Source organism: Sinohyriopsis cumingii, chromosome 5, assembly GCF_028554795.1.
Source record: "Sinohyriopsis cumingii isolate HCF-2022 chromosome 5, ASM2855479v2, whole genome shotgun sequence".
NCBI classification, from domain to species: Eukaryota; Metazoa; Mollusca; class Bivalvia; order Unionida; family Unionidae; genus Sinohyriopsis; species Sinohyriopsis cumingii.
Genome location: NC_142965.1, coordinates 22,272,245 through 22,298,309, shown reverse-complemented (window position 1 = coordinate 22,298,309; position 26,065 = coordinate 22,272,245). Strand labels below are relative to the sequence as shown.

Genomic DNA, 26,065 nt, shown 5'->3' with positions numbered 1-26,065 from the left:
TCGATATACATTTATATGAAAAATGCAAATCATATGGCGAATAATAGTCCTTTCAATTGCATCGGATCCAGCAAAAGATTACGGGTGTCAGAGATTGTTTAAGATAAATGCAATAAACTGACAACTAACAGCGCATAAGAAGTATTCTGCGACTGGACTTCTGTACAGTTTATTTGTTATCCAGTCAGATCTGTAAAGGTTGATCCTTTTGTGTAGCTTTTCAATTTCTCCGATATATTGATCGGTAATAATCTTACAGGTGTGTGATAAATTACTTTCTCTGTTTTGTATGTTTTGTTTTATCTTCAGTTTATTGCAAGTCACATTGCAGATAATGTGCTGGCATCTGTCATATGTTGACAGGTTTTGCACCTTTTAAAGGCATAGGGGCCAGGTTAACTTGGGTGGTCTTGGTTAGTGATAGGGGTTATCAGTTTATTCAGTGCCGGAAATAGGCAGAGTCTACTAGGTACCGGCCTAAAGGCCCCGCGACAACGGATCAAAATAATAATGATAAAACGTATTAGGAGATAATTTTCGGGGGCGGGGGGGGGGGAGAGATTTTGACTGCCTAACGGCTTAAGGGCATCCACAGGGTTTAATCCGGCACTGAGTTTATTGCGTATATATATCTTGCAGGAAACGTCATGCCGTATCTAATATCATATCTGAAATACCGGGCAGGAGAGCAAAATGTCAGGAACGTGGACAGCCTTTGGTTTAATACTGCTACCGCTCCGTTACAAGTGGTTGCTTTCATGCTGGGCGGAGTTTTGCAACGGAGATTCGGACCACGTATTACAACCGCTATAGGCGCTGTAATATATAGGTATGTGCCTTTCTAAGGATAAACGAAAATTTTTGAAGAACTTATCGTACAGTGAATCCGTTTCCTGTGTATATAGAAATGTTTGCTTCTGCCATTTGTTTTCTTCAAGTTCTTTCTGTTTCATTTCGAGGCCGCCAAGTAGTCTGAGGCACTCACCTTTTCATGTTCCACTCACACGTCTCACCTCTAGACGTGAGTTCGAGTATCGGCTAGAACAGCTTTGGTATGTTTGAAAGTTGTTCAATAGCTTCCCGTGGGTTGGTGGTTCTTCCAAAATATTCTGTCCGCCATTTAAAGGATATCATGTACTAAAAAGGAAGTATAAAGTAAAATAACATATACAAATAATGTTTAATTTCTTTGATATGCAGCAGGTTCACGATGAAAGATGATTAATTAAAAACATTTATTTATACAAAACAAAATATAAAAAATTAATAGAAGGAGCAGATTTAGGTTATATAATAATATGTATATTCAATTTGTCATATGTGATTGACATTTGTCCGTAATTGAGCGTAATACTTTGGGCCTACCTGACTAATGTCACTTTTTTTTTTATAAATATGTGTACTTGGATTTTGAGTTCAGAACATTGCTTTTTCCCTTGGAATCGCCATGGTCTATTGATGTTGGTCAGGTTGTTTTGATAAAATCTGAATAAACAGAACTGTCCTTGGTTACAGCTTGGGGTAATTTTCCATTAAGATGATAAAGTTTTTCAGAAACGGTTATTGCGACATAGGTCAAGTGGGGATGTCTATATATGCTTGTGTAGATCATAATTATTCATTCCGTTTTGAATATCTGGCTAGATGAATCAGTGTTTTAGTTGTGTTCAGTTATAATTCGAGAGGACTGATTTATTTTAATTATTCATTGGAATTGCAAAAGGCTTATTGACGTTTGGAAAAATTCCTATTTTGGGATTATTGTGACTTCATTCAAGGACGTTTTGGATTATATCATTGTGATACAGTATGATTATTGGCACATCGTCACATTCAAGATTGGAATTAATTCGGAATACTCTATACTTTTGGACTTGTGAGACAACGTTTAGGACTATTTGGTGATCAAATTAATGTAACTTCCTCTTAAATTTTCACTATGTATTATTGCAAAATATTTTTTGTTAAATTTTGCTAAATTTGTTGGTGTTTGCTTTTTTCTGCTACTTGGTTTAGGACCAGAAAGTTATAAGAATAAGATGTTTATGATAAAACACTATAACAAACTATTCATACAGAATGGGGTCCTCTGGAAAGGCTAATGAATATCAATAATTTTCAGGAGTTCATTATCGTTTTGATAAAATTGATAACATTCAAATTAAATAATTGATGCGTCTCTAAGATATTGCACAAATCGGTCCTCTTTCACTGTATTATTCTCGTGCAAAACTTTATCACGGTCCGTCTTATTTCAGCGCCTCTACATTCCTGACATATTTTGCTGTTCAGAAATCATTTATTGCCCTGGCATTTACACAATCCGTAGTGGGTCCACTTGGAGCCACAATTGCTTATGGAGGTTCACTCGCTGTAGCAATGCAGGTAAGCACACTGTTTGCGTGTGTGTACTCGTGCATATGTGTTTGTCCGGTGCCTCTGTGCAATTTGAAGCTACAGTCAACAAACTGAAATGTCTAGGAAAATGAGAACAGCCGAATACATTCTTTCAGTGTCTGTTTGAATGCCAGTCAATTAAAAGACATAGAAGCTAGTAGTTTACAGATAATCTGGCTGTGACTGGGTATTTTACGAAGCGATGAGTACACCTGTCAAACAAATGTATGAGTTCTTAAGAAAAACGAGGACATAGACAAAGATGCAACACATTTTGAATTAACACTTTACATGTAATATCAGTAGAGGTTAATGATTTCAGGTATAACGTTTTCTTTGTGATAGAGAGTGGAAGAGAAATGGAATTAGCATGACAGCAGAGTGGAATAACGTGGAATTAGTGCGATTGCACACGCATATCTCTCTATCTATCTACCTATATATATATATATATATATATATATATATATATATATATATATATATATATATATATATATATATATATATATATATATATATATATGGCAAAGTAAACCTAGCATTCTACTTGGATAAAGAGGGCACCACAAGACCTAATGGCGAGTATAAAATGTCCACATCATTAATGATGTATATGTAAGATGTAATACGAATGAGACATAAGCGTATACATTCCAAGAGAAATATTAGATGACCATCTGTTAAAAATTAGAGGATTTCAGAACCAGTGCATTGCAGGATCGGATAAAATGTGTTCCAAATATGAGACTCCATGATCCTAGTTTCTGTATGGAAATATATTTTAGTGTTTTCATGACATTCACATGTCTATTTCCAGGACTATCAACTTTATCAAAAGTAACACATTTCCGATTAAAATGACTCATTTCGCATGTAAAAAAAGTAGATAAATGATTCAAACAATACAAAATCAGCCATACTGAAACAATAATAAACATTTAAAAATCAAAAAGAAATGTGGCATTTTATACACATATTTGAAGCTTTACATACTGTTTAACAGCGACAAGTTCACAGATATTTTGTTTGATCATCAAGCATTGCCTTTATTGTACATTGAACTAAATACAAATTATAGATATAAACCAACAAAGTTTTGAAAAAAATAGACAATTTTCAACATCGACGAATAATTCTACAATTGATAAATGTATGGAAATACCAAGTAAGTGCAAACGAATTAAAATACTTGTAGATGAAAATACATTTTTACAATATCACACAGGAGAGAACGTCCTAAAGATGAGTGCTAGTTTGCTTGGAAGGCAAGAAAACCAATGTAACTAGCACCACTGATGCTGGATTTGCAATGTTAGAGACATCTATCTATCTATCTATCTATCTATCTATCTATATATATATATATATATATATATATATATATATATATATATATATATATATATATATATATATATATATATATATATATATATATATATATATATAGAGAGAGAGAGAGAGAGAGAGAGAGAGAGAGAGATTAAAAAGAAACAATATTTTTCTATGAAATAGTTAACGCGATCATCTCAGGATGAGAGGACAATGTTTGAGACTAAATAAATAGGTCCACATCGAATGATATGGCATCCTGTGTAATGATTATATAATTATTTATAAATAGGTCCACGTTGAATGATATAGCATCCTGTATACTGAGTATATAATGATTTATAAATAGGTCCACATCGAATGATATGGCATCCTGTGTAATGATTATATAATGATTTATAAATAGGTCCACGTTGAATGATATATCATCGTGTATACTGAGTATATCATGATTTATAAATAGGTCCACATTGAACGATATGGCATCCTTTATACTGAGTATATAATGATTTATAAATAGGTCCACATTGAATGATATTGCATCCTGTATACTGTTGTTATTGTTATTGTTGTTGTTGCTGTAGGGTTTAACGCCATTTTTCAGCACAGGATAAGCTGTACATGGCGGCTAGTATTAGCGGTGGACGAAGAACCCGGGAAAACCCAAGAAAGAACCATTGACCCACGAAAAACTACTGGCAAGCGTTCTCACATACCCACATTGGCCGAACCTAAGACTCGAATCCCCGCAGACAGAGGTGAAATGGCAGTGATCCGTAACGGTGAGCCACTAGACCATTCGACCACTCGGGGCCCTCCTCTTTATTGATTCTATAATGATTTACCTCAAGTCTTATACCAAACGTAAACATTTGGACACATCACGGAAACATTCATAATCCAGTAATTTTTATTCTTTAAGACACTTTCGGACTTTTCCTTGAGGTTGTAAAAATAAGTAAAAATTATTAGCCTAGGTATTATGATTACCCGTAAGAATCGGTTTATTTTAAATTGTGTAAAGTTCATAAACACACATCCTAAGTAGAGTTTGCACAAACGCATCATCGGCTGCTTGAGATAACTGTCCTTTCTAATATACTTACAGTGGTTTCCACAACGGTCCGGACTGGCTGGCGGAATCATTCTTGCAGGCTATGGGGGCTCATCGTCCATAATCAACCAAATCATAACTTTTTATATTAACCCGGATAACCTGTCACCCGATGTTAAGGAAGGATCAGAAAGGTGAATATAATGAACTATATTGATGAACTAGTGATCTTAATACAGATTAGGAAATTTAATTAAATTCCTAATTAAAATGTGTACACTTTAGTTGGAAAAAGAAAATAACGATACATGTTATTACTGTTCGTCTGATCACATGTTATATAGGTCTGCAACTATTCTGTAATCTCATGGTTACAGTTAAACCGTTGAATTGTGTCTGAGCAGATTCGGTCATAATCATAAACGGCAGAAGATAATGGTCAAACGGTTATAATCCCATTTTCATATAAATGTGTTGTTTTCACTGCTGTTCTCATTGTCGTACTCTGTAAGGTTACATAAATCTTAAATTTATTAAGAGATTCATTAATGTTGGGCACTATTTACTTATTACACTCAAATTTGCCTCACTGAATTCAGCAGCCACTTGTCTTAAACAACCACTCACTGTCCACTAAATTTGTTATTGCAAGCAACTAAAGAACGCAAATAGCTGGCTTGACAAGCAACAAAAGAACTCAAATGGCTGGCTTTGCAAGCAGCTTAAAAACTAAAATGCCTGGCTTTGTGTTATGTATATTTAATTTAATTGTTTGTCTGTTAGATATATTTTTTAAAAATTCCATTACATGTTATTGTAATCTAATATTGTTTACTGGATTCGATATTGTCCAGAATAGAGTTCAGTTCTGTTTGATCTGACTGACTTTTTTTTGTAATTTTCGATGTAAACAAGTAATAATAGAAGCTTTGTATCTAATTGCTGACCTTGTTTCAAAATCAGTGACAGTTTAAGTAAACAACTTTTTATATTTTGTATTATCTTTCTCAGAGTAAGAATCATTAAGCTGAGTCAACGTCATACTTGGACTACGTGACATCAAGCATGTGCCAATTGATAAATAAACTTGTTTTCCCCAGAAGGCTGAACTCTTGACCCCCTCCGGGAATCTGTTTTGAGTTTTAGTTAGTCCTATAGCTGATATTATAATAAGAATTCTATCAGTTGTACCTTAACACAAGTTGTTTTATGTTGTGTCCAGTTTGGGTCTGAGTTTTTATTTTCTTCAAATTATTGAATTTCAAGTGATTGTTTTCTCTGGAAATGCAAATGTGCTCTGATAATTCTCGGACAAAGACATTTACATGAATTTATAGGGAATTCAAAAACTGGAATAATATTTTCTGTGATTCACCAAGAGACTGTTGACACATCAGTACAACGCTGACTATTACAGACGTCATTGCCTTCCATCTTGGATTTTCATCGGGATTTGAAAAGTGATTCACTTAGAACTTTTCATTGATATGATCTGTGCTTTTTAATTCTTGGATTATTTTTGGATTTAATTTGCACAACCGTAATTTCTTTTTCTCATTTTTGCACTTTTTATTCTAGGGAAATAAATTATTTGTTAAATTTTACAAAGCTTGTTGTCTTCACTCTTTTCTGTTACTTATTTCACGAGCAGAGACTCGTAACACTTTGCTAGCAATTAAAGAACACAAATACCTGGCTTTGCAAAAACCCGAAGAACTGAAATGGACGGCTTTGCAAGCAACTAAATAACTCAGATGGCTGGCTTTGCAAGCAACTAAATAATGCATATAGCTACTTTCCCAAGCTACTAAACAACTCAAATGGCTGGCTTTGCAGACAACTAAAGAACTCAAATGGCTGGCTTTGCATGCAACTAAAGAACTCAAATGTCAGGCTTTGCAAGCAGCTAAAGAACTCAAATATGGCCGGGTTTGGCAAGCTACTAAAGGACTCAGATGGCTGGGTTTGCAAGCAACTAAAGAACGCAAATTGCTACTTTCGCAAGCTACTAAAAATCTCAATTGGCTGGCTTAGCAAACAACAAAAGAACTAAAATGGCTGGATTTGCAAGCAACTAAAGAACTCAAATGGCTGGCTTGGCACGCAACCAAAGAACTCATATGGCTGGCTTGGCACGCAACTAAAAATGTCAGATGGATAGCTTTGCAAGCAACTAAATATCTCAAATGGCTGGCTTTGAAAACAAAACTAAATAACTCAAATGGCGGGCTTTGCAAGCAACTAAATAACTTAAATGGCTGGCTATGCAAGCAACTAAAAAACGCAAATGGCTGGCTTTGCAAGCGACCAAAGAACTCAAATGACAGGCTTTGCAAGCAATTAAAGAACTCAAATGATTGGCTTGGCAAGCAGCTAATAAACGCAAATGGCTGGCTTTGCAAGCAACTAAAGAATTCAAATGGCTGGCTTTGCAATCAACTAAAGAACTCAAATGGCTGGTTTGGCAAGCTACATAGGGACTCAAATGTCTGCCTTTGCAAGCAACTAAATCACGAAAATGACTGGCTTTGTAAACTACTAAAGAACGCAGATGGCTGGCTTGGCAAGCAACTAAAGTTCTCAAATAGCTGGCTTTGCAAGCTACGCATTATTAAAATCATCTTCATTAAAGTCCACGTAGGAATTTTAATGGAGGCAGCTGTGCTATCAAAAAAAAAACATATTTCTGTTCATTCCTAATGGAAACTGTGCAATCTCAGGAATGAAATTAGTTTTTCACGTTCAAGTTTCTTTCTTTATAAACAAAATCACTCGGTGAGATAACGTAAGCTCCTCCTTTGGCTTAATATTGCAAGATGAGAATGGACGCGTCTCGATGTGCATATAAAGTGGCTTATCGATAGAACTTGGCTGGATCAAATCACGATATTGGTAATAAAAATGTCCAATGTGTCAAACCAAACCAAAATTGGACTTCTGTGAATTAAATGTTGCATTTAGTATGGTGTATAAATTAGACCCTATTACTCACAATGTTTAGATAAATGTAGACTTCAATAGCTTTAATTCTAAACTACGACGAGTGTTACATTTGCATCAAAAATTAAGGAGAGGCAAATTTCCTGGACATTTCAGAACCCAAATCAAATTGGGATACAAATTACCAATACCAAATACAATGCACATGATACAACACTTATCTATGAAAGTATTATTTGTTTTAAATCAGGTACTTTTCAGACGTAGCTTTACTGGACCGTGTACCCACATGTTATCTCATCCTGGGTGGGATTTACACAGCTTTGCAAATATTCGGAGTACTTCTGCTCTTTTCTCCACCATCGTCAGACAAAAACAAGGTAATTCACTTACAAAATTAGAACGACATTTTTGATGGGCAAGTAGTTTACGAATTTTATTTTCAAAGAAAAAAATAATACAACGAAGAATTTAATAACATGTGGTATGGCACGAAGCAAATCTTGCAATATATTATATGCATGTGATATACTCGTAATTGATATAACATGTGCGGATGTATAAGTACTTAGATAGGGAGAAGGGGCCTATTGGCTGTTAGGACGGCACTACAAAGAAGTATTGCAGTATTGTACTCATGCCGTATACCTTTGGTGACTTAGACTCTGGAAGCTTTGCTGATGCTTGGGTTTGGAATTTACGTTGTGAGGCAGACTCGCGATGTCGCGAGTGACGTTGGTAGCTCACGACGTTCTACTGTGGGTTTGCAGGTCATATCGGATGATGAAGATGGCTTGTGTGGCGGCTAACAGTCTTTCAAATTCACTAAAATCGAAACGTCGAAAATGCAAAAATAGGCAGCTACGTCTAATTATACAATATTGTTCTGTTTAGTATTCCGGAAACTGTTTGTTCGAGGAACTAGTACGCTGGATGCGCGATGAGAATTGTCCTGTAGTCAGAGTCAGAAGGTCCAGCGTGATGAACCGATAACATACAGCTAATGATGAATTTCCAGAAACATTTACCATGACCCCTAGCGTGCCTCGGCTCTTCAGTGAGTTAACAGTGTATTTTTGCCACTTCCTTGAATGCAGCTGACTTGTACGGCTTGTGAGATACTGCCAGTATTTTATTTTATATGATTTCCAAGTGTGTCGACTCCATCTAGGATAAAGTTGAAATCTACTTCAAAGAGGGGCTTCTTGTACAGCGCTTAGATATGTGGTCTGTTGTTGTACTGAGCTTTGATTCAGCCAAGGTGGCATTAAACGGGAACGATGGCGCTTGGACCTGGAAAAGTGCAATTTCGTAAAAGAGAGCTGATATATTGCGTCAGTGAGCCTGGTGCTCGCCGAGTTAAGGTACACAGTGAGTCGCCGAAGTGAAACCTGCATCATTCTATGATTGTATCCATGTTTTAGTACCAATCGAGAGTGGTAATTGGTACCACCATACTGGTATGGATCAAGTTAACAACAAATCCGTTGCTTCCAAGTTCGGCCGAAACGCTGTATCATTCTGGATTTCCGTCTTAGTTCTGCTGTTTCACTGACATCAGTGGAAAGTGTTGCTTCATGTTCTTGAACCAGAGCATCTTCATAACCACAAAAGCTAGTCACTGCAAAGACTTCAATCATGTTTCAGTAATCTAAACATATTAAACAAATGCCACGTGACTTTGATTCCACTAAGTTCAAGTCAGCCTCAGTATGGCAAAATACTCAACCCATTGCTCACCCCCCACTTGCGAATCTGGCTGAATGATTGTCCGAAACAACGTCGCCCTTCCTAATTATCCGCTCACCATAGACCAAAGTCAGCTTCTTTTCGTCAGATTACGAATCTCACCAGCACTGATTTCAAAACGCCAGACATCACTTAGCTGGCATTTACAGATGCTTTCAGCTGCGATTTACTATCTCCAGACGCCAACCGTACAATTACAAATACTCCTGGCAGTGCCATCGTCAGAAAGATCAGTATTAAGCTTGAAGGAAACGATTTTTTCCTGCATTAATGAGAAACAAGGAGGAGATAATTTCCTAGTCTTAGGTTATGCTAAATGCAGATTCGCGTTCATCATCTACAATACGGTCGGAAAGTCACGCGGAACGCATGTGTAGTGCTGGTACAATGCTTTTATTATAAATGACAGCGGCATCATGTCATGATTCTAAAACTGCCTGAAACAGTATTTAAGTATCGCTTAGGTTTTATTGCCATTATCTGTCTTACTTACGCCAAGAGAAGTCACACGACTAGCCGTAAGCCAACGGATAAATAAAAGTGGATGTACGTCTGCTTAGCGGTTTGATATATGAGCTGAAATATCTCTACTAAGCACTTGCCTAAAGGTTAGAGAAAAGCATCACATTTCTCTACTCAACACATGTAATTTTATTTCCTGGCATTCGACATAACTAAAGAGAAATTGACTATGGTTCACGTATGGTTCACGAGGCATAAGAAAAACTCTGTAGCGCGTGAACGTCGCGAGCAAATCTTGAGAATAGCCCTCTTTGGGGATGTTAAAACAACGCCCAACTGAGGATTAAGAAAGAACCCTTCGTTGTGCCTATAAACCCCCATTGGTGTTGATGTGTTTGGGCTGATGTACATAATGTTTCTCGTGTTGCACATTTGCAAGATAAAACACGGAAATGATGGAACACATGCATGGGTACACTAAGTAAAATGCCCCTGGCGTCGGGACACACAACACAGCGCCTATAGTTTCATGGAGAGATGGCGCAACCCGCCTTATGGGACAAAGCGGCTTCGCTCTTTGTCGAGCAATCACTACCATGAATTCTGCAACTCCGCATGACCGCAGTACGCGAGCTTGGAGACTTTCAATTTACCAGGACTCTTGAGGTTGTACAACGTTTATAGTATTTCTAGAAGTACCTCGTCATTTTACGCTGGTAATTCCATATAAAACAAGTTGGAACGCGAGCTGCTAGTTAAAAGCGTTCGAAATGCTAGCACAGAACGCCGCTAAGCCACAAACACAGTGGGTAACTAACATTGAAGCAATATGCTACTGCCTGTGATATTGCTAAAATGGAGTGGCAGCTGTCAGGATGTTGTTAGGGTCTGACTCGAAAAGCAGGCCATTTGAGACAATTGCCTGACGGCACCACGTAAAATTCTCGGGCTAAAGTTTAATGTTTGAGCTTCTGACGTGGTACACAAGGTTTTTCCCATTGTTTCTTGAACACTACAAAGGTTTGGCGAAATATGTACAAGTATGAGCTGTGCGTGGTTTATGCTTCCAGCCGTTACGGAGAGGCTGAACCTTTAACCGTAGTGGTTGCGACTAAAGGCACCAGAGCAATGACGCCTACCTGCAAGTATAACAAATAAAGTGACCCAGTCTGGTTAAAGTTGATACCAGCCGAGAATTTGTGGTGACCGTGTTGCAGCTCTTGACAAAGCACAGCGTGCGTGTGAGAATTGGCGAAGTCAGTAATCAGTATGCGCAGGACATTGTAGAGCTGTTCAACCGTACTCGAGCTGAGCGGTTCTTTGGGCACCATTAGTCCGGTTAAATCGTTTTCTTAAAATAAGACTACCTTGATCCGGAACCAATATGCGCCGCGAGAGCTTGAAGGGTCTTATCCGGCAAAACATCTCTCAGAGTTACTCCTGCACCATGGCGTGTTGCACTTGCATTGTGCAGTAGTGAAATATTCCCTTGATGCCGTCCAGAATTTGGTTTCTAGTGGACTAAGTCCTGTATTGTTAATGTGATACACCTCTCGCCATTTTGTGATGGTTGCTACGAATGGTGGATATTGAGTGTCAAAGGTTTTATTGTGTCAGAGGTAGAGGTTACGCCTGCGGTCAGAAGTTGGACGGACCTCAAGACGTCTTTGACCGTAAGTTTCCCTGATCGTTTCTGCAGTTCCAGCTAAAACAGCATATAACGTGTCTTAACGTGACTTTTTCATCGTGCTTGCTATGACTAAGATTTTATTTTCAAACACATGTGAGCAATAACAGATTCATCGAATATTACCTCATGTTTTAAGACTCCTTAATGCATATCGGGTTTGAACTATTTTCCCAGTCAAAGATACTAACTGCGATTTATTGGTTGCTTCGCCCTCAAAACGAACGGTTATGAAACTTTATTAGGCTGTGATGCTGAAATCATCTAACAATATCTCCATCTTTTATTTTTCGATTTTGCTTTACATACTAACTGTCACGCTGTTAGCACTCCTATTAGACAACGCTGTTAGACAGACCTTCGTGTTTAACATACTGAAAACCATGCAGCTGAATATTTACTCCACCTTTGTTAGATGTAATATAAACGATGGTTGTTTACAAAGTGAACATCGAAATCCCATTGTCTGCTTTAATATAACGATCGTTTCACTGTATCGATGGCAATATGCCCTGCTCATGCAATTAATTAGATCAAACATGTTATGGCAAATTGAATGCTTATTTTCTACTAGCGACTTTTGTGGTTGCTAGTAGGTCCAGTTACTCCGTGTCTATTTTAATTTTACAGCCGGTAATCAGGTTTGAAAAGTTAATCCAAATACTTATCATATTTGTGCAAACTGGGTTTGTTGTTCTTGTGGTTATTATTCTGGAAATTATTGTCCGAAGTGTTCATATTATAAAGGACTATTGTCAGAACACATTTGTTGGGGTTTGTCTGTCCTAATACAGCTTTTCTGGCACGTTGGCGCGATAGCCATATACTGTCGCCGTGTTAGTACTCAAGTTTACAAAGGCTAGTAATTGTCTGTGTTTCTCGGCCTCGCGGTCTTTGTGAAATTGCCGTTTCGCTTTCTAGCTAGATTTGAGTTTAGTGACAGCTATTTGTCAAAAGTGTCTTTGAGAACAGGTCTCTCGACATTTTGACTTGGTATCAAAACAGGCATTAGTTTTGGAGCTGGTACACAAAGAGCAGCAAGCCCATTGCATAGGTCTCGGAATAATCGACCCGCTCTCTAGTAGTAATACAAGCTCCTGTATTGATTTATCTATTCTCTACCAAACACTTTTTCATTTGTAACGAATGTCTCAAGTTAAGTTTAAAATCACATTACCTCGATAATCATTTGCTTGAACTATTTCATCGCACGTCTGTCTGTTGTCTCTCCATGTATCTCTAGAACATTACCTGCACATTCAATTCATAGATGTCTAATCCTGAACCAAACCTGAGAAACCCGACATGCTATAGACATCATGCTGCCTTTCTATAAAGATACAATATATTTGCCATAAACATCTGCAGCAGCACATCGCTGTCAGTTGTCTTCAGCAGGCTGACAGAGGGCCCACCTTGAGGATGACCGTTGACCATCAAATCGGCTCTCTGCCAGGGTCTGCTTGGTATAACTAAATGACCCTTCCGCTGCTGCTACATTTAGTGTCAACCTAATCTCTTCTACGCTGGCCCAAATTATGCAGCCCGGTGATCCCTTGAAGACAACTGTATTCACCATGTCGTCTGGAATATCGAAATGTGCCTGTAACAGTTTCCGAAGAGAAGCAACTCATGTTACAAATCATGCTCATGAAATATCCGAAGTCAACCTGTTTACTTTATGCTATACTTCAATTAAAAAGACACAGGTAAAGAAGGAAACAGATGAAGGAGAAAAAAAAAACACAACAAAAACAAAAACTTAATGAAGTAAAACAGATGAATTCTTCCGAATTAGGATGTGTTATCGACTCATTAAGAGCGCCGATCACAGCAAAATATCCTTGTCTTTGTTGTATTTGCAATAATGTAGAGGTAACCGTTCGAGATTTGTAAGGTATGAGTTACATTTGTTTTATCTACGTTCAGCAATAGTCAGATTTTCTGCATCCCCTAATGTAAGACAGAGTTTGAAAAAAAACCAAAAAACACTTTCTTTTAATTTTGCCTTGTTAAGAGAGAACACAAGTCAAATGAATTGGCAGCTAGTTTAAGGTATTCTGTATATTGTCGTAGTAGGTCTGACAGGTAGTTATTTAATTAAAACAAGAGAAAATTCGTTTGGTCTTTCACTTCATTTACCTGAATGTTTTGCGTTTCATGTTGTCTGTGTTCAAATGTTTAACCAGTGTTATAGTATTTTTTTTTTCTCGTGTAGATTGATGTCATTGTCACAGACAACAAGACGAGCAACACAAACTTTGATGAGAACGGAAAAGCCGAAATTAAAGATGGAGAAGCATCTGTCGATAACAGTACTATAAAACAACAAGAGAAACACACCCACATAGAAATGAAACAGTTAAATTCCACTGAAGAAGTTGAAGAAGGAAACGCAAAATGTGAAAGGGCATCAACAGGGGAAAATACTCAGGCAGATCGTACTGTTCTTCAACTGATCAAACAGATGGTGATGTCCAGAAATTTCTATATTTTTTCCATCATCCTTTTTAGTATGGGCTACGGTAATTTGACGATAACTACCCTATACAAGGTACGTTATAATAGTTACGGTAATATGACGCTAACTAGAATGTACAAAATACTTTACGATATTTACGGTAATTTGATGCTACTGACCTTTTACAAGATAATATGCAAACATTACGGTAATATAACGCTAGCTACCGTATACAAGATACGTTATTATAGTTACGGTAATATCAATATTGATACCCCCATTCTAGGTCAGGAAACATAGTTACGGTAAGCTATACAAACTATGTTTAAATAGTTATGGTAAACTTGTCATTATCTGTAGAATACTAGATACGTTATAATAGTTACTGTGTTATGACGATATCTACCCTATACACGGTACGTTATAATAGTTACGGTATTATAACGATATCTACCCTATACGCGGTACGTTATAATAGTTACGGTCCGATATATACCCTATGTGTGTGTGTTGATTTTTAATGTAGCTTTGACCATTTTTTCAGTCATATCGCTACGATGTCTGCAGTATGGCAGTTTAAAGTCATGTCTAGCACTGGGGAATCATGCCGCAGACATGTAGCATGATGTTCCACCCAGTCACGTTATCCTGACACCAGTCCAACCAGTCCTAACACTAACCTCTTAATGCTCAGCGCCAAGCGAGGCAACTGTTAATACCAGTTTTATAAGTCTTTGGCATGACTCGGCCGGGGATCGAACCCACGACCTCCCGCATCCGAGGCGGATGATCTAATCACTCGGCCACCGGAGTGGTCGTTATAATAGTTACGGTATTATAACAATATCTACCCTATACACGGTACGTTAAAATAGTTACTGTGTTATGACGATATCTACCCTATACACGGTACGTTAAAATAGTTACTGTGTTATGACGATATCTACCCTATACACGGTACGTTAAAATAGTTACTGTGTTATGACGATATCTACCCTATACACGGTACGTTAAAATAGTTACTGTGTTATGACGATATTTACCCTATACACGGTACGTTAAAATAGTTACTGTGTTATGACGATATCTACCCTATACACGGTACGTTAAAATAGTTACTGTGTTATGACGATATCTACCCTATACACGGTACGTTATAATAGTTACGGTTTTGTAGCGAAATCTGCTATGTGCACGGTACGTTATAATAGTTACGGTGTTACGACGATATCTACCCTATACACGGTACGTTATAACAGTTTCGGTATCATAACGATATCTACCACATCCATGGTACGTTATAATAGTTACGATATTATTACGATATCTACCACATACACGGTACGTTACGGTGTTATGACGATAAATATCCTACAAAAGATGCCTGGTAAGATTAAACGGTACAGTATGACACGTTGTCTCAACTGATACAAATTTGCCATGGCCGTTCCTCGCACATGATGGGTTTTACAGAGAAGAAGACGGATTTTTCGAGAATCTACAAATCATTTACCCTTGTTACAAGTGTGGAAACTGGGTCAGTCATTTCCAAAGTCCCGTAAAATGTAAGTTATAAACAATTTTGCTTATTTATTTCGTCTCCTTTTTGACAAAGAGAGACAGAAGCAGTATGTGATTGTTATAACAGCAATTTGACCATCTTAATCCACCCCTCCCTCTCCCCTTCACCTACTATTCAAATTTGTTTTTCTTCTCTTTATCACAATCGTACAAAAACCGAAAATAATACATGCCAATTGTGTATGATCTCTCGCCTGACAGGAATGCTGTAAATACATCTCAAATATATATGACCTCACTTGACTGGAAATTGCAAAGACATTCCAAATATCTATGAATGTATGATCTGATCTTACTTGAAAGCTGCATCGGTATCCCAAATATGTATGCCCTTGCCGTACAGTAATATTGCAAATGCATCCCAAGTATTTATGGCCTTATCTTACAGGAATGCTACAAAGACATCCCAAATATGTATGACCTTATATTGTAGAACTGCTGCAATGACAGCCTAAATTTGTGTGACCTTACCATACAGGAATGCTGCCAAGACATCTCAGATATGTATAGACTCATAATACAGAAATGCAGTAGAGACGTAACATCATAAACATACGCGACCTCACCTTCTATGAATGCAGCAAAGACATCCCAAATATGTGTGACCTCACTATACAATAATGTTGCAAATGCATCATAAATATGTATGGTATTATCTTACAGGAATGCTGCAATGACATCGCAAATATGTATGACCTCTCCATACAGGAATACTACCAAGACATCCCAAATATGTATGACCTAATCTTACAGGAATACAATAATGACATCTCAAATATGTATGACCTCTCCATACAAGAATATTACAATGCCATCCCAAATACTTATGTCCTCTCCATACAGGAATGCTACAAAGACATCTCAAATATGTATGACCTCTCCATACAGGAATACTACAAAGACATCCCAAATATGTATGACATAATCTTACAGGAATACAACAATAACATCTCATATATGTATGACCTATCCATACAAGAACACCACAATGCCATCCCAAATATGTATGACCTAATCTTACAGGAATACTACAAAGACATCCCAAATATGTATGACCTCTCCATACAAGAATACTACAATGCCATCCCAAATACTTATGTCCTCTCCATACAGGAATGCTACAAAGACATCTCAAATATGTATGACCTCTCCATACAGGAATACTACAAAGACATCTCAAATATGTATGACCTTTCCAAATAAGAATGCTACAAAGACATCCCAAATAAGTATGACTTAATCTTACAGGAACCCAGACGCAATTCAATGATGGGAAAGGTCTTGTAGAGTAATACATGTTGAACATATAAAATATTGCCTTTATATAAACTTATTGACCACATATAAAGATATTCAGAGAAAAAAAAGAAAAAAGAATCAGTGGTCGGAAATTATTGTTCGAAGCTATTTCAATGCCACACCAGTGTATAATCGCACATATTCTCTACCCAGCAATATGTAATAGACTGCATTCCTAACAAAGACGGAACTTTGAAACTAGCAACCGTTTGTGGTCACAACATTCCAACAGGAAACAACTAGATCAAATTCTATTTCTCCATGTTGATAGTAAATCAGGTTGTTTTCTGCGTTCGAATTGGTAGTTTAGGGTCATCAACTAGAAATACAGCATGGAAATATTCAAGCTTTGAAAGTTACTTAAAGACAAGAAGTTTAGGTACTTTTAATGACTGAACTGTGAAGAGTAGTAAAGGGCCACAATCGAACTAAACCTTGTCTGTAGCTTATGTTACTTACAAGTACAGAAGGGCAAGTGTACAATAAATGTCTGTATGTTGATATATGAGGGTTTCTTTCTTTCAACCCTTTAGTTATGCAATGTATCTGAGTGTATATATGTATGAATGCATTTATACACATTTCTTATTCGTTATGGAACTCTCATATAAAATCTAAGCTCAATCATTATATATATATATATATATATATATATATATATATATATATATATATATATATATATATATATAACTCAGTTGACTCAAGCTAAATAACAGAAAAGAGTGAAAAGCAACGCATTAAATAAGTGGACAAATCATTTAATTTCCTCAAATATTTCCTAGGACTAAGTTTGATGACAAATTAACAAAATGGAGACGAAAACACTCTACTCCCTGAATAAAAGTGTCCTTAAGGTTATGCTGCACAGTTTTGTCCAGACATTTGAAAGGACCCATGTGATCTCATGCTATTTAGAGGAGAACCAGGAAATGCCTATACATGCGTGAGCCAGTATGTACTAGATGCTGTTGTGTATCTAAGTCAGTAAAATTACACCATGTGGTTGAAAGCAATACTCAGAGCGAATACTAGGTTTTACAAAACAAATTCTGAATCACATGTTTGAAATGATCTTTTAAAATGCTCAGCTGGTTTCATTTGGTTCTAGATAGCAAATTTGTGTCCTTAAATCATCATGAGTGTTATTGCATGAAAATGTGTCAGAACAGAGACATAATAAATATCCAAAATGTAAGCTATTTTTAATGCATTTGTGCTAGTTCACATACGGAATTTAAGGATTTGCGGAATAGTTCCTACTTAAAAGTGTGTTACAATCATCAGCTAAACGCGGAATTTTTCTTAATGGTTTCTAACACATGAACAAGGTCCCATTAGTGCGCAGTTTTGGGAAATAACATTTTGTTAAATCTAGAGAGGAACAGTGAGATCTACTGAGATCACACATATACTCGACATAAAACCGTCTCACACACAAACTTACTAACTGACCATATATGCATGAAGAAAATAATTATTCTTCCTCCGCTGCTTAAGGGCATAGTCGCAACAATCTCAGTGATTAGTGAACGAAGTTCAGTAGATAATACTAGCTGTATCTAATATTCTAATATTGTACTATTAGTTATTTTCGTTGTGCTCAAGTTTGTTTGTTTTGTTCAAAAAAAAAACCTTTTAGTGGATATTTAAACTTTGGTTTTGCCTGTCAAAGTTTGCACATTCGAAGGTATTTCATATCGTGGCTTAACCTCTACAAATACCCAAAATAAATACAGAATAATAAAACTATGCCTACGCAAACCGCAGTCTCTCTAATCTTTAGAACAACACTGCCACATGCATGAGCACAATTCAAAGACCTGACAAGTTCAGTAGTAACACTGTGCATCGAACGGATGTAAAACATCAATGGAAACCAATACAGACAATAACAGTAAAACAATAATACCACTTCTGTAAGCAGAAATAAACAACTGTCAAGAGCAATCACTTATACGTTGTTTTCATCAACATGAAAGGAGCGGACAACACGAAGCCAATCAGTCATCAAGGCATATGTGTATGATCTCTTATTTAAACTACTGTCCATAACGTTGCACCATCAGTACTTTCTGATGATCATGGCGTTTGCACAGCGGCTTAAGAGTGGTACAATTCAGCCTAGACTTCCCCACCTCCGTTCTCGGTTCCCGGACTTCCTAACCCGTCAGAAGGTGAGAACGAAGCACAAGCTCTTGCTTATCAGGCAGCTAGCGATGCAGTAGAACCCCTGTTTTTGTCGTGCTGCCAAACATGAAAGCGAGGAGAGTATAAAAAATTATAATGAGGGAATCAGGACAAAAATAGGAAGATACTCTATTAATAATGGCGTTGCCAAGGCCGCCATCACATTTCCGTAGCGATCTAAGTTGTACGGTCACTGAGAGCACTGTTCGGGTCCAGTACCCAAAGTTAAAAGCTAGATATACAAGAACTTTCTAATCTACTCAGTTCACACCGGGGCCACCCATTTATGATAGGAAGCACGCTTGATGCGGAGGTACAAAACTGGATCAAGAAAATTAGAATTAATGGGGGAGTGATAAATATTAGGATTTTGATAACTGTGGCGGAGGCTGTGATCATCAGGCATGCTCGCAGCCAGCTTGCGCATTACGGTGAACACAGCAGCATTGGTCGCGTATGGTATTTGTGAGGTATAAAGGTACACTAAGTATAAAACATCTGCCCAGTGACGTTTTGATGACAATAAGAAAATGTTCTTGGAAAACGTTGTGAAAGAGCACAATATTCCAGACTGTCTTTTGATAAATTGGGTTCAGACAGGTGGAAACTAGGCGATGGAAGTCCATGGATCTAAACAAGTGTCAGTTTCCGCACTTGATGACAAGAGTCAGGTTACACGTTTGCTCGCGATAACAAAATCCGGTTCTCTCCTGCCCTACAGCTCATTGAGGCAGGGACGACTGACCAAAGGGTGTAGTTTTTTTCCTGACCGTTGGGATTTGACTGAAAGAGACTTGCACAGGAGAAAAGAAGAATCTATGATTCGTTATGTGGATAATGTCATCATTCCATATATTATGAAGAAAACAAGTGACCGACTGCCTCGTTCTCTATATAATCAGAAGGCAGAGACAATATCTGATGTGTTTAGAGACCACCAAAGTGCGAAAATGCTAACTAAATTGACAGACAGTGGAATAATTATGTTGTTTGTGCCTGCCTCGTGTACAGACCAGCTTCGATCACTAGACCTGACAATAAATAAAGAGCAAAAAGAAGAATTGAAGTCACAATACCACAACTGATATGCTAAACAAGTCATGACTTAAAAAGATGTTACTGGTGACTCAGGACACTTGCGAACCTTGCAACTTCATTAATCAAGCCAATTCACACTGAATAGATAATTGCAGTTCAGGCGACAATATGTTAAAGGTAGGACCGTATTATCCGCGATTTAAAAACGCTTGACTTGTTTAATTTCCCGATTTGGGGGTTATTTAACTGACAAGCATTTGTATGTAACGTGAAAATTGATCGACACAATGTTGATACTGCTCCTTCGACAAAATTCAGTGAAGTGTGAGCTTTAATACTTTGCTGTAATTAGTGTATATACAAGGTGTTTCGTTAATAATAATTCTTTGAACAATAGTTCTAGTCTTTTACAGGCTTGTTGTTCTTTTGGATTAAAAACGCATGGATAAAATTAAATGTCTTTTCAGGAAAATGGATATTTTTCAGCATGAATGAAAGATTGATTTGAATAAATATTAAATGTCATTTTTATATCCCAGTTATTTTTTTAATTATTGTTTATATTATTTCAGTATTAATAGCGTTTGAATACCTAATGCTTTTTCTCAGTTCCCTCCACTTACTTTTCTCACATATTCATTTAAAGCAACGAGTGTAAATTACTGGTGTCAGGAACCTTATCAATACATGTGCATTGAAACAATATAAAATGATTTATAATTCTTTTCGTCCAAGGGTTTAAATAAAAGAACATTTTATTGCCAGATTACGGATTTGATGTTGAGTGATTAAGTACCATTAGGACTGTTAATTTCTAGGAATAAACAGCAGGAAAATCGGGGGTTGTTTTCTTTGGGGATTTAAATTCATGGTTCGGGGCAACAACGGCAACCACGAAAATTGGTCCCTCACAAAAATGTATGTTACTACAGTAGTAGGAAAGTAATAACTAGCTTAAAAATATAGTTTGACTGTTGTGTATTTATTTCTCTACATTTTTTTGCTTCATGTTGGTCAGGCATACGGTCAGACATTCATCCTCGATGATCATTTTCTCGCCCTGGTTGGGTCACTCTCTTCTGTGTTTAACTGTGTTGGAAGACCATTTTGGGGAGCCATTATGGACCGTTTTCGATTTAAAGTGAGTAATTCTCCTCACCTTCCTTCCATATGTGTGTTTGTACCTGATAATCGATCTTTTGCTCTCTGACCATGTATCTATGGATCGTCCCTTTGTCTGTCTGTGTGACTGTCCGTACTCTTTCTCTTTTTCGTGAAGTTTATAAAACAAATTTGTCACGTGATGTATCAAGATCGATGAAGCTGTTAAACTAGCACAATCTTCAGAAATGTTTGGAGAAAAGAGACTAATGGGTGTTTTATTAAGTACTTCTTTTAATGTTTCACTAGGTTGCCATTCAATGCATCACAGCAGGGTCGGCATGTCTACTGATGACAATTATGGCGTCGGAGTGGGTGGGGAAGATCCTTTTCGCAATCTGGGTGTGCTCCGTCTACTTCTGTATGTGCGGGACTTACAGCACTGTTCCGGCCGTTCTTTCCAAACTCTACGGGGTTTCTAACCTCGGTATCACCTACGGCCTTACAAGAATAGCTACGGTAAACCTTTGAAATATCTCTGAGTTTCCCTTAAAAATTCCAGCCATCGTTTCGTCTTTTGGTTGTCTTAATGTTGAAATCACTACATAGATAATAACTCCACGTTTAGCGATAGGTCCTTATAGAACTGAATGACATAAAGACATGGAATCTGGATAGTGGCTGTAGTAATTGATTTGACGATTTTTTATACAATGGAGGACTAAGAGAAAAACAAGAACTCTATCACTTAACGTCATGGAATTGTTTTGAATCAGGCATGTGCACTTGTCTTATTATGTAACAAAGGAATTTCGTTTGTATTGCTTGTAATAATATTTTGTTGATGAATTTCCATTTTGATTTTTTGGGTTTCCAAACTTAATCATTTTTGCCTTTTAATATTCTGTCTTCTTTGATGATATTTTCGTAGCATAAGAGCCATCCGCTGTAAATCATAAAGCTTTTTGCTTGGCTCGTCATAAAGATACTACACTATAGGATCAGGGCTCGATATTACTAACGTAGTTGTGTGTGTATGTATGTATGTATGTATGTATGTATGTATGTATGTATGTATGTATGTATGTATGTATGTATGTTGTTGTTCTTGTAGGGTTTAACGCCATTTTTCAGCACACGATAGGCTATACATGGCGGCCAGTATTAATGGTGGAGGAAGAACCCGGGAAAACCCCAGAAAGAACCACCGACCCACGAGAGTATGTATGTATGTATGGATGGATAGATGGATGGATGGATGCATGCATGCATGTACGTACGCACGCATGCATGCATGCGTGTGTGTGTTTGTGCGTGCGTTAAATTTAATTCGCCACATATCACAATATGTACTCAGAGCATTTAATCCTTTTTCAAGACTGTTTTGACTCAGAAAATATTACTAGGTCATCTGCGTATAAATCATAAACAAGTGTAGCATGCCTAAGTAAGAACGTGGTACACCACTGTTAATACAGTCTTCTTCAATGTCATTAGTAAACATGGAAAACAAGAAAGGCGACATGCATTCTCCTTGACGCACGCCAGTTACACAACATTCTTCCTACAAGGTATTACTGAATTCCACGCTACGTTTAACATTTTCATACACCGAATATACAATATTAAATATTTTACCTCTTATTTCTAATTTAAGTAATTTATACCAAGAACTATCCATTATAACATAGTATTATACACACTCGGACTTTATGCTGGTTCTTCCCATAATGTTTTCTTTCAGATTGCTACTGCAATTATTTCCGCTGTCATGGGAACAACTCTTCGAGATGTAATAGGCTGGCATGGAGTGTATCTTCTCGGGGGAGGGGTTACTGTCCTTGGTATTCTCTCTCTCTCTCTCTCTCTCTCTCTCTCTCTCTCTCTCTCATAGCACAGTTTGATTGTGCAAATACACAACTGCGTACATTGACACATGCATACATGGGCGCTCTCACTTAAAAAAAAAACTATCTGGATAAACGAATTAGTCGATGTTAACAAAATAATCTGATTACCTTCAGCTACGATTTGGTAATATGATATGATCTGATGTGATGTGATACGATATGATCTGATCTGATATAATATAACATAATATAACATAATATAATATAATATAATATAACGTAATATAGTATAATATAATATAATATAATATAATATAATATAATATAATATAACGTAATATAATATAATATGATATAGTATAATATATTATAATATAATATAATATAATATAATATAATATAACGTAATATAATATAATATGATATAGTATAATATGATATAGTATAATATAATATAATATAATATAATATAATATAATATAACATAATATAATATAATATAATATAACGTAATATAATATAATATGATATAGTATAATATAATATAATATAATATAATATAATATAATATAATATAATATAATATAATATAATATAATGTAATATAATATAAGGCAAGAGCTTATGAACGAGTAAATTAAGACACAAATGCCCTTCAAAGCCGAAGATAGGAACTTGATAACATGCACCAGGAAATACGCACTAACATCTAATATAAAAAATTGTATTCCTAACTTACATGATTAAGCACTTATACATCTAAAATATAGAATTAATTCTTAAGTTTCATTGCTAAGCACTTATAAATCTGATATATAAAATTTATTCCTAAGTCACATGACTAAGCACTTACACTTCTAATATACAGAGTTTATTCCTAAGTGTGATGATTAAACACGTATACATCTAATATATAGAGTTTATTCCTGAGTCACATGTATGAGCACTTATACATCTAATATATAGAGTTTATTCCGAATTACATGACTGAGCACGTATACATCTAATATATAGAGTTTATTCCTGAGTCACATGACGAAGGACGTATGCATCTAATATAAAGAATTTATTCCTAAGTCAAATGACTAAGTACGTATACATCTAATATACAGAGTTTATTCCTGAGTCACATGACTGAGCACTTATACATTTAATATATAGAACTTATTCCTAATTTACATTACTAAGCACTTTTATATGAGAATATACATATAATTCCTTATTTTTAAAAAGTACTGAGTGCCATTTTACGAAACTAATCCGTGCCCCCAATCAGTCACGTTAATACTTTACATTATGACGAATGCTCACATAAATTGGTTAATTCGGTTTGAGAAATATATTTCCAACACCGACTCCCTACCAACAAGAAATAATCACTAAAATATAAATATACTATAAACCGAGTCATACATACCAATAGCACACACCCAGGCATATTCCAATAATATAAACACCCAGGTTTGTTACAATATTATAAGCTCCCAGGCTTATTACAATATTAAAAGCACCTAGGCTATTAAATAAGCACCTAATCTTATTAAATAATATAAACATCAATGCTTATTACAATAATACAAGCACCCGTGTTTATTACATTAATTAAAACACACAGGCTTATTACAATAGTATAAGAACCCAGGTGTATTACAGTAATTTAAGCACCTATCCTTATTTCTTACAAAATAAGCACCTATGTTTATTACAAACATATAAGCACCTAGACGTATTGCAATAATATAAGCACACATGCTTATTACAATAATATAATAATGCGAAAAAAAACCCAACAAATATTGTAACGGTTCCTACAAGAAAATCAGATCATTTCTTTAACTGTAACACTTATTTTGTAAAAAAAAATTTCTTTATTGTTGTTATGTGCAAATTAAATTGTCAAGAGTTTCTTTTAAACTTTTAATTAAACGATTTACATTTCTTTCAGGATTTGTGGCTTCTTTCTTCTTCATAGACGAAGACAGTGAACAAAACGAAAAAGACTAGAAACTTTTTGAGTTTTTTCTCAAACATTTCGACAAATATTATGTAACCAGCAAGAGTGTGTGAAAGTCGTTTTGAACAGAGTGTGTGAAACTTGTTTTGAAGAATGTGTGAAAGTTGTTTTGAAGAGAGTGTGAAAGTTGTTTTGAAGAGTGTGTGAAAGCCGTTTTGAACAGGGTGTGAAGGTTGTTTTGAAGAGAGTGTGAAAGCCGTTTTGGACAGGGTGTGAAGGTCGTTTTGGAGGGTGTGTGAAATTTGTTTTGAGCAGAGTTTGAAGCACGTAGATATTCACGGATCAATTAACACATAACAAATAATTTCTAACACATAACCCTAACACATAACACATAACCCTAACACACAACAAACAACCGTAACATATATTGTTGTACTTTTTTAAAGAGTTGATTTGCATAGTCAGTTTTGTGTAGTTTGTATACAACATACTAAACTCTTCCACTGTCCTGCATAAGCGTCTGTTTGACAACTTATTCTTGATCTTTTCCTTCGTCTTTAAATGTATGATATATAACGCTGAGTGTCAGAATCAATGGATAGTTTCAAAATGTCATTGGGTTAATGGTTCATTACAAAATTCTGTGATTTAGAAATATAGTCTATATTTTCAAATTCTTGTTCAATCCCTTTAAAACTGTAAATATATTTTATTTTAAGAATAAAATAATTGTTTGAATTATGCATTTATTGAGTTATATTTATTTTTGAGGAAGAAAAGATGCATTGACTGTATACTAGAGCAAAATTAATTTTAATTAATGAAAGAGATTAGATGATTTATTGAATGAAAATACCTACTCAGGTATAAAACACTTTAGATATACCTACTCAGGTATTAATATTGAACACTTTAGACATAAATACTCAGGTAGCAATATAGAACACTTTAAACATACATACTC

The 26,065-nt window shown here is 36.1% G+C and overlaps 1 protein-coding gene across 3 annotated transcripts in view; it reads left to right on the top strand.

The window, feature by feature from the left end:
• LOC149798770 (apicoplast pyruvate carrier 1-like) overlaps positions 1–25,842 on the top strand; it is a 57,068-nt gene extending 31,226 nt beyond the window's left edge. For all 3 annotated transcript variants that reach the window (XM_089956980.1, XM_089956979.1, XM_089956981.1), the window contains exons 2-10: positions 640–829; positions 2,259–2,385; positions 4,841–4,980; positions 7,977–8,106; positions 13,843–14,178; positions 21,212–21,334; positions 21,604–21,813; positions 23,039–23,138; positions 25,090–25,842. In XM_089956980.1, coding sequence (XP_089813106.1) covers positions 640–829; positions 2,259–2,385; positions 4,841–4,980; positions 7,977–8,106; positions 13,843–14,178; positions 21,212–21,334; positions 21,604–21,813; positions 23,039–23,138; positions 25,090–25,148 — 1,415 coding nt within the window. In that variant the 3' untranslated portion in view covers positions 25,149–25,842. The remainder of the gene's footprint in view (positions 1–639; positions 830–2,258; positions 2,386–4,840; positions 4,981–7,976; positions 8,107–13,842; positions 14,179–21,211; positions 21,335–21,603; positions 21,814–23,038; positions 23,139–25,089) is intronic.
• Positions 25,843–26,065: the final 223 nt, after the last annotated feature.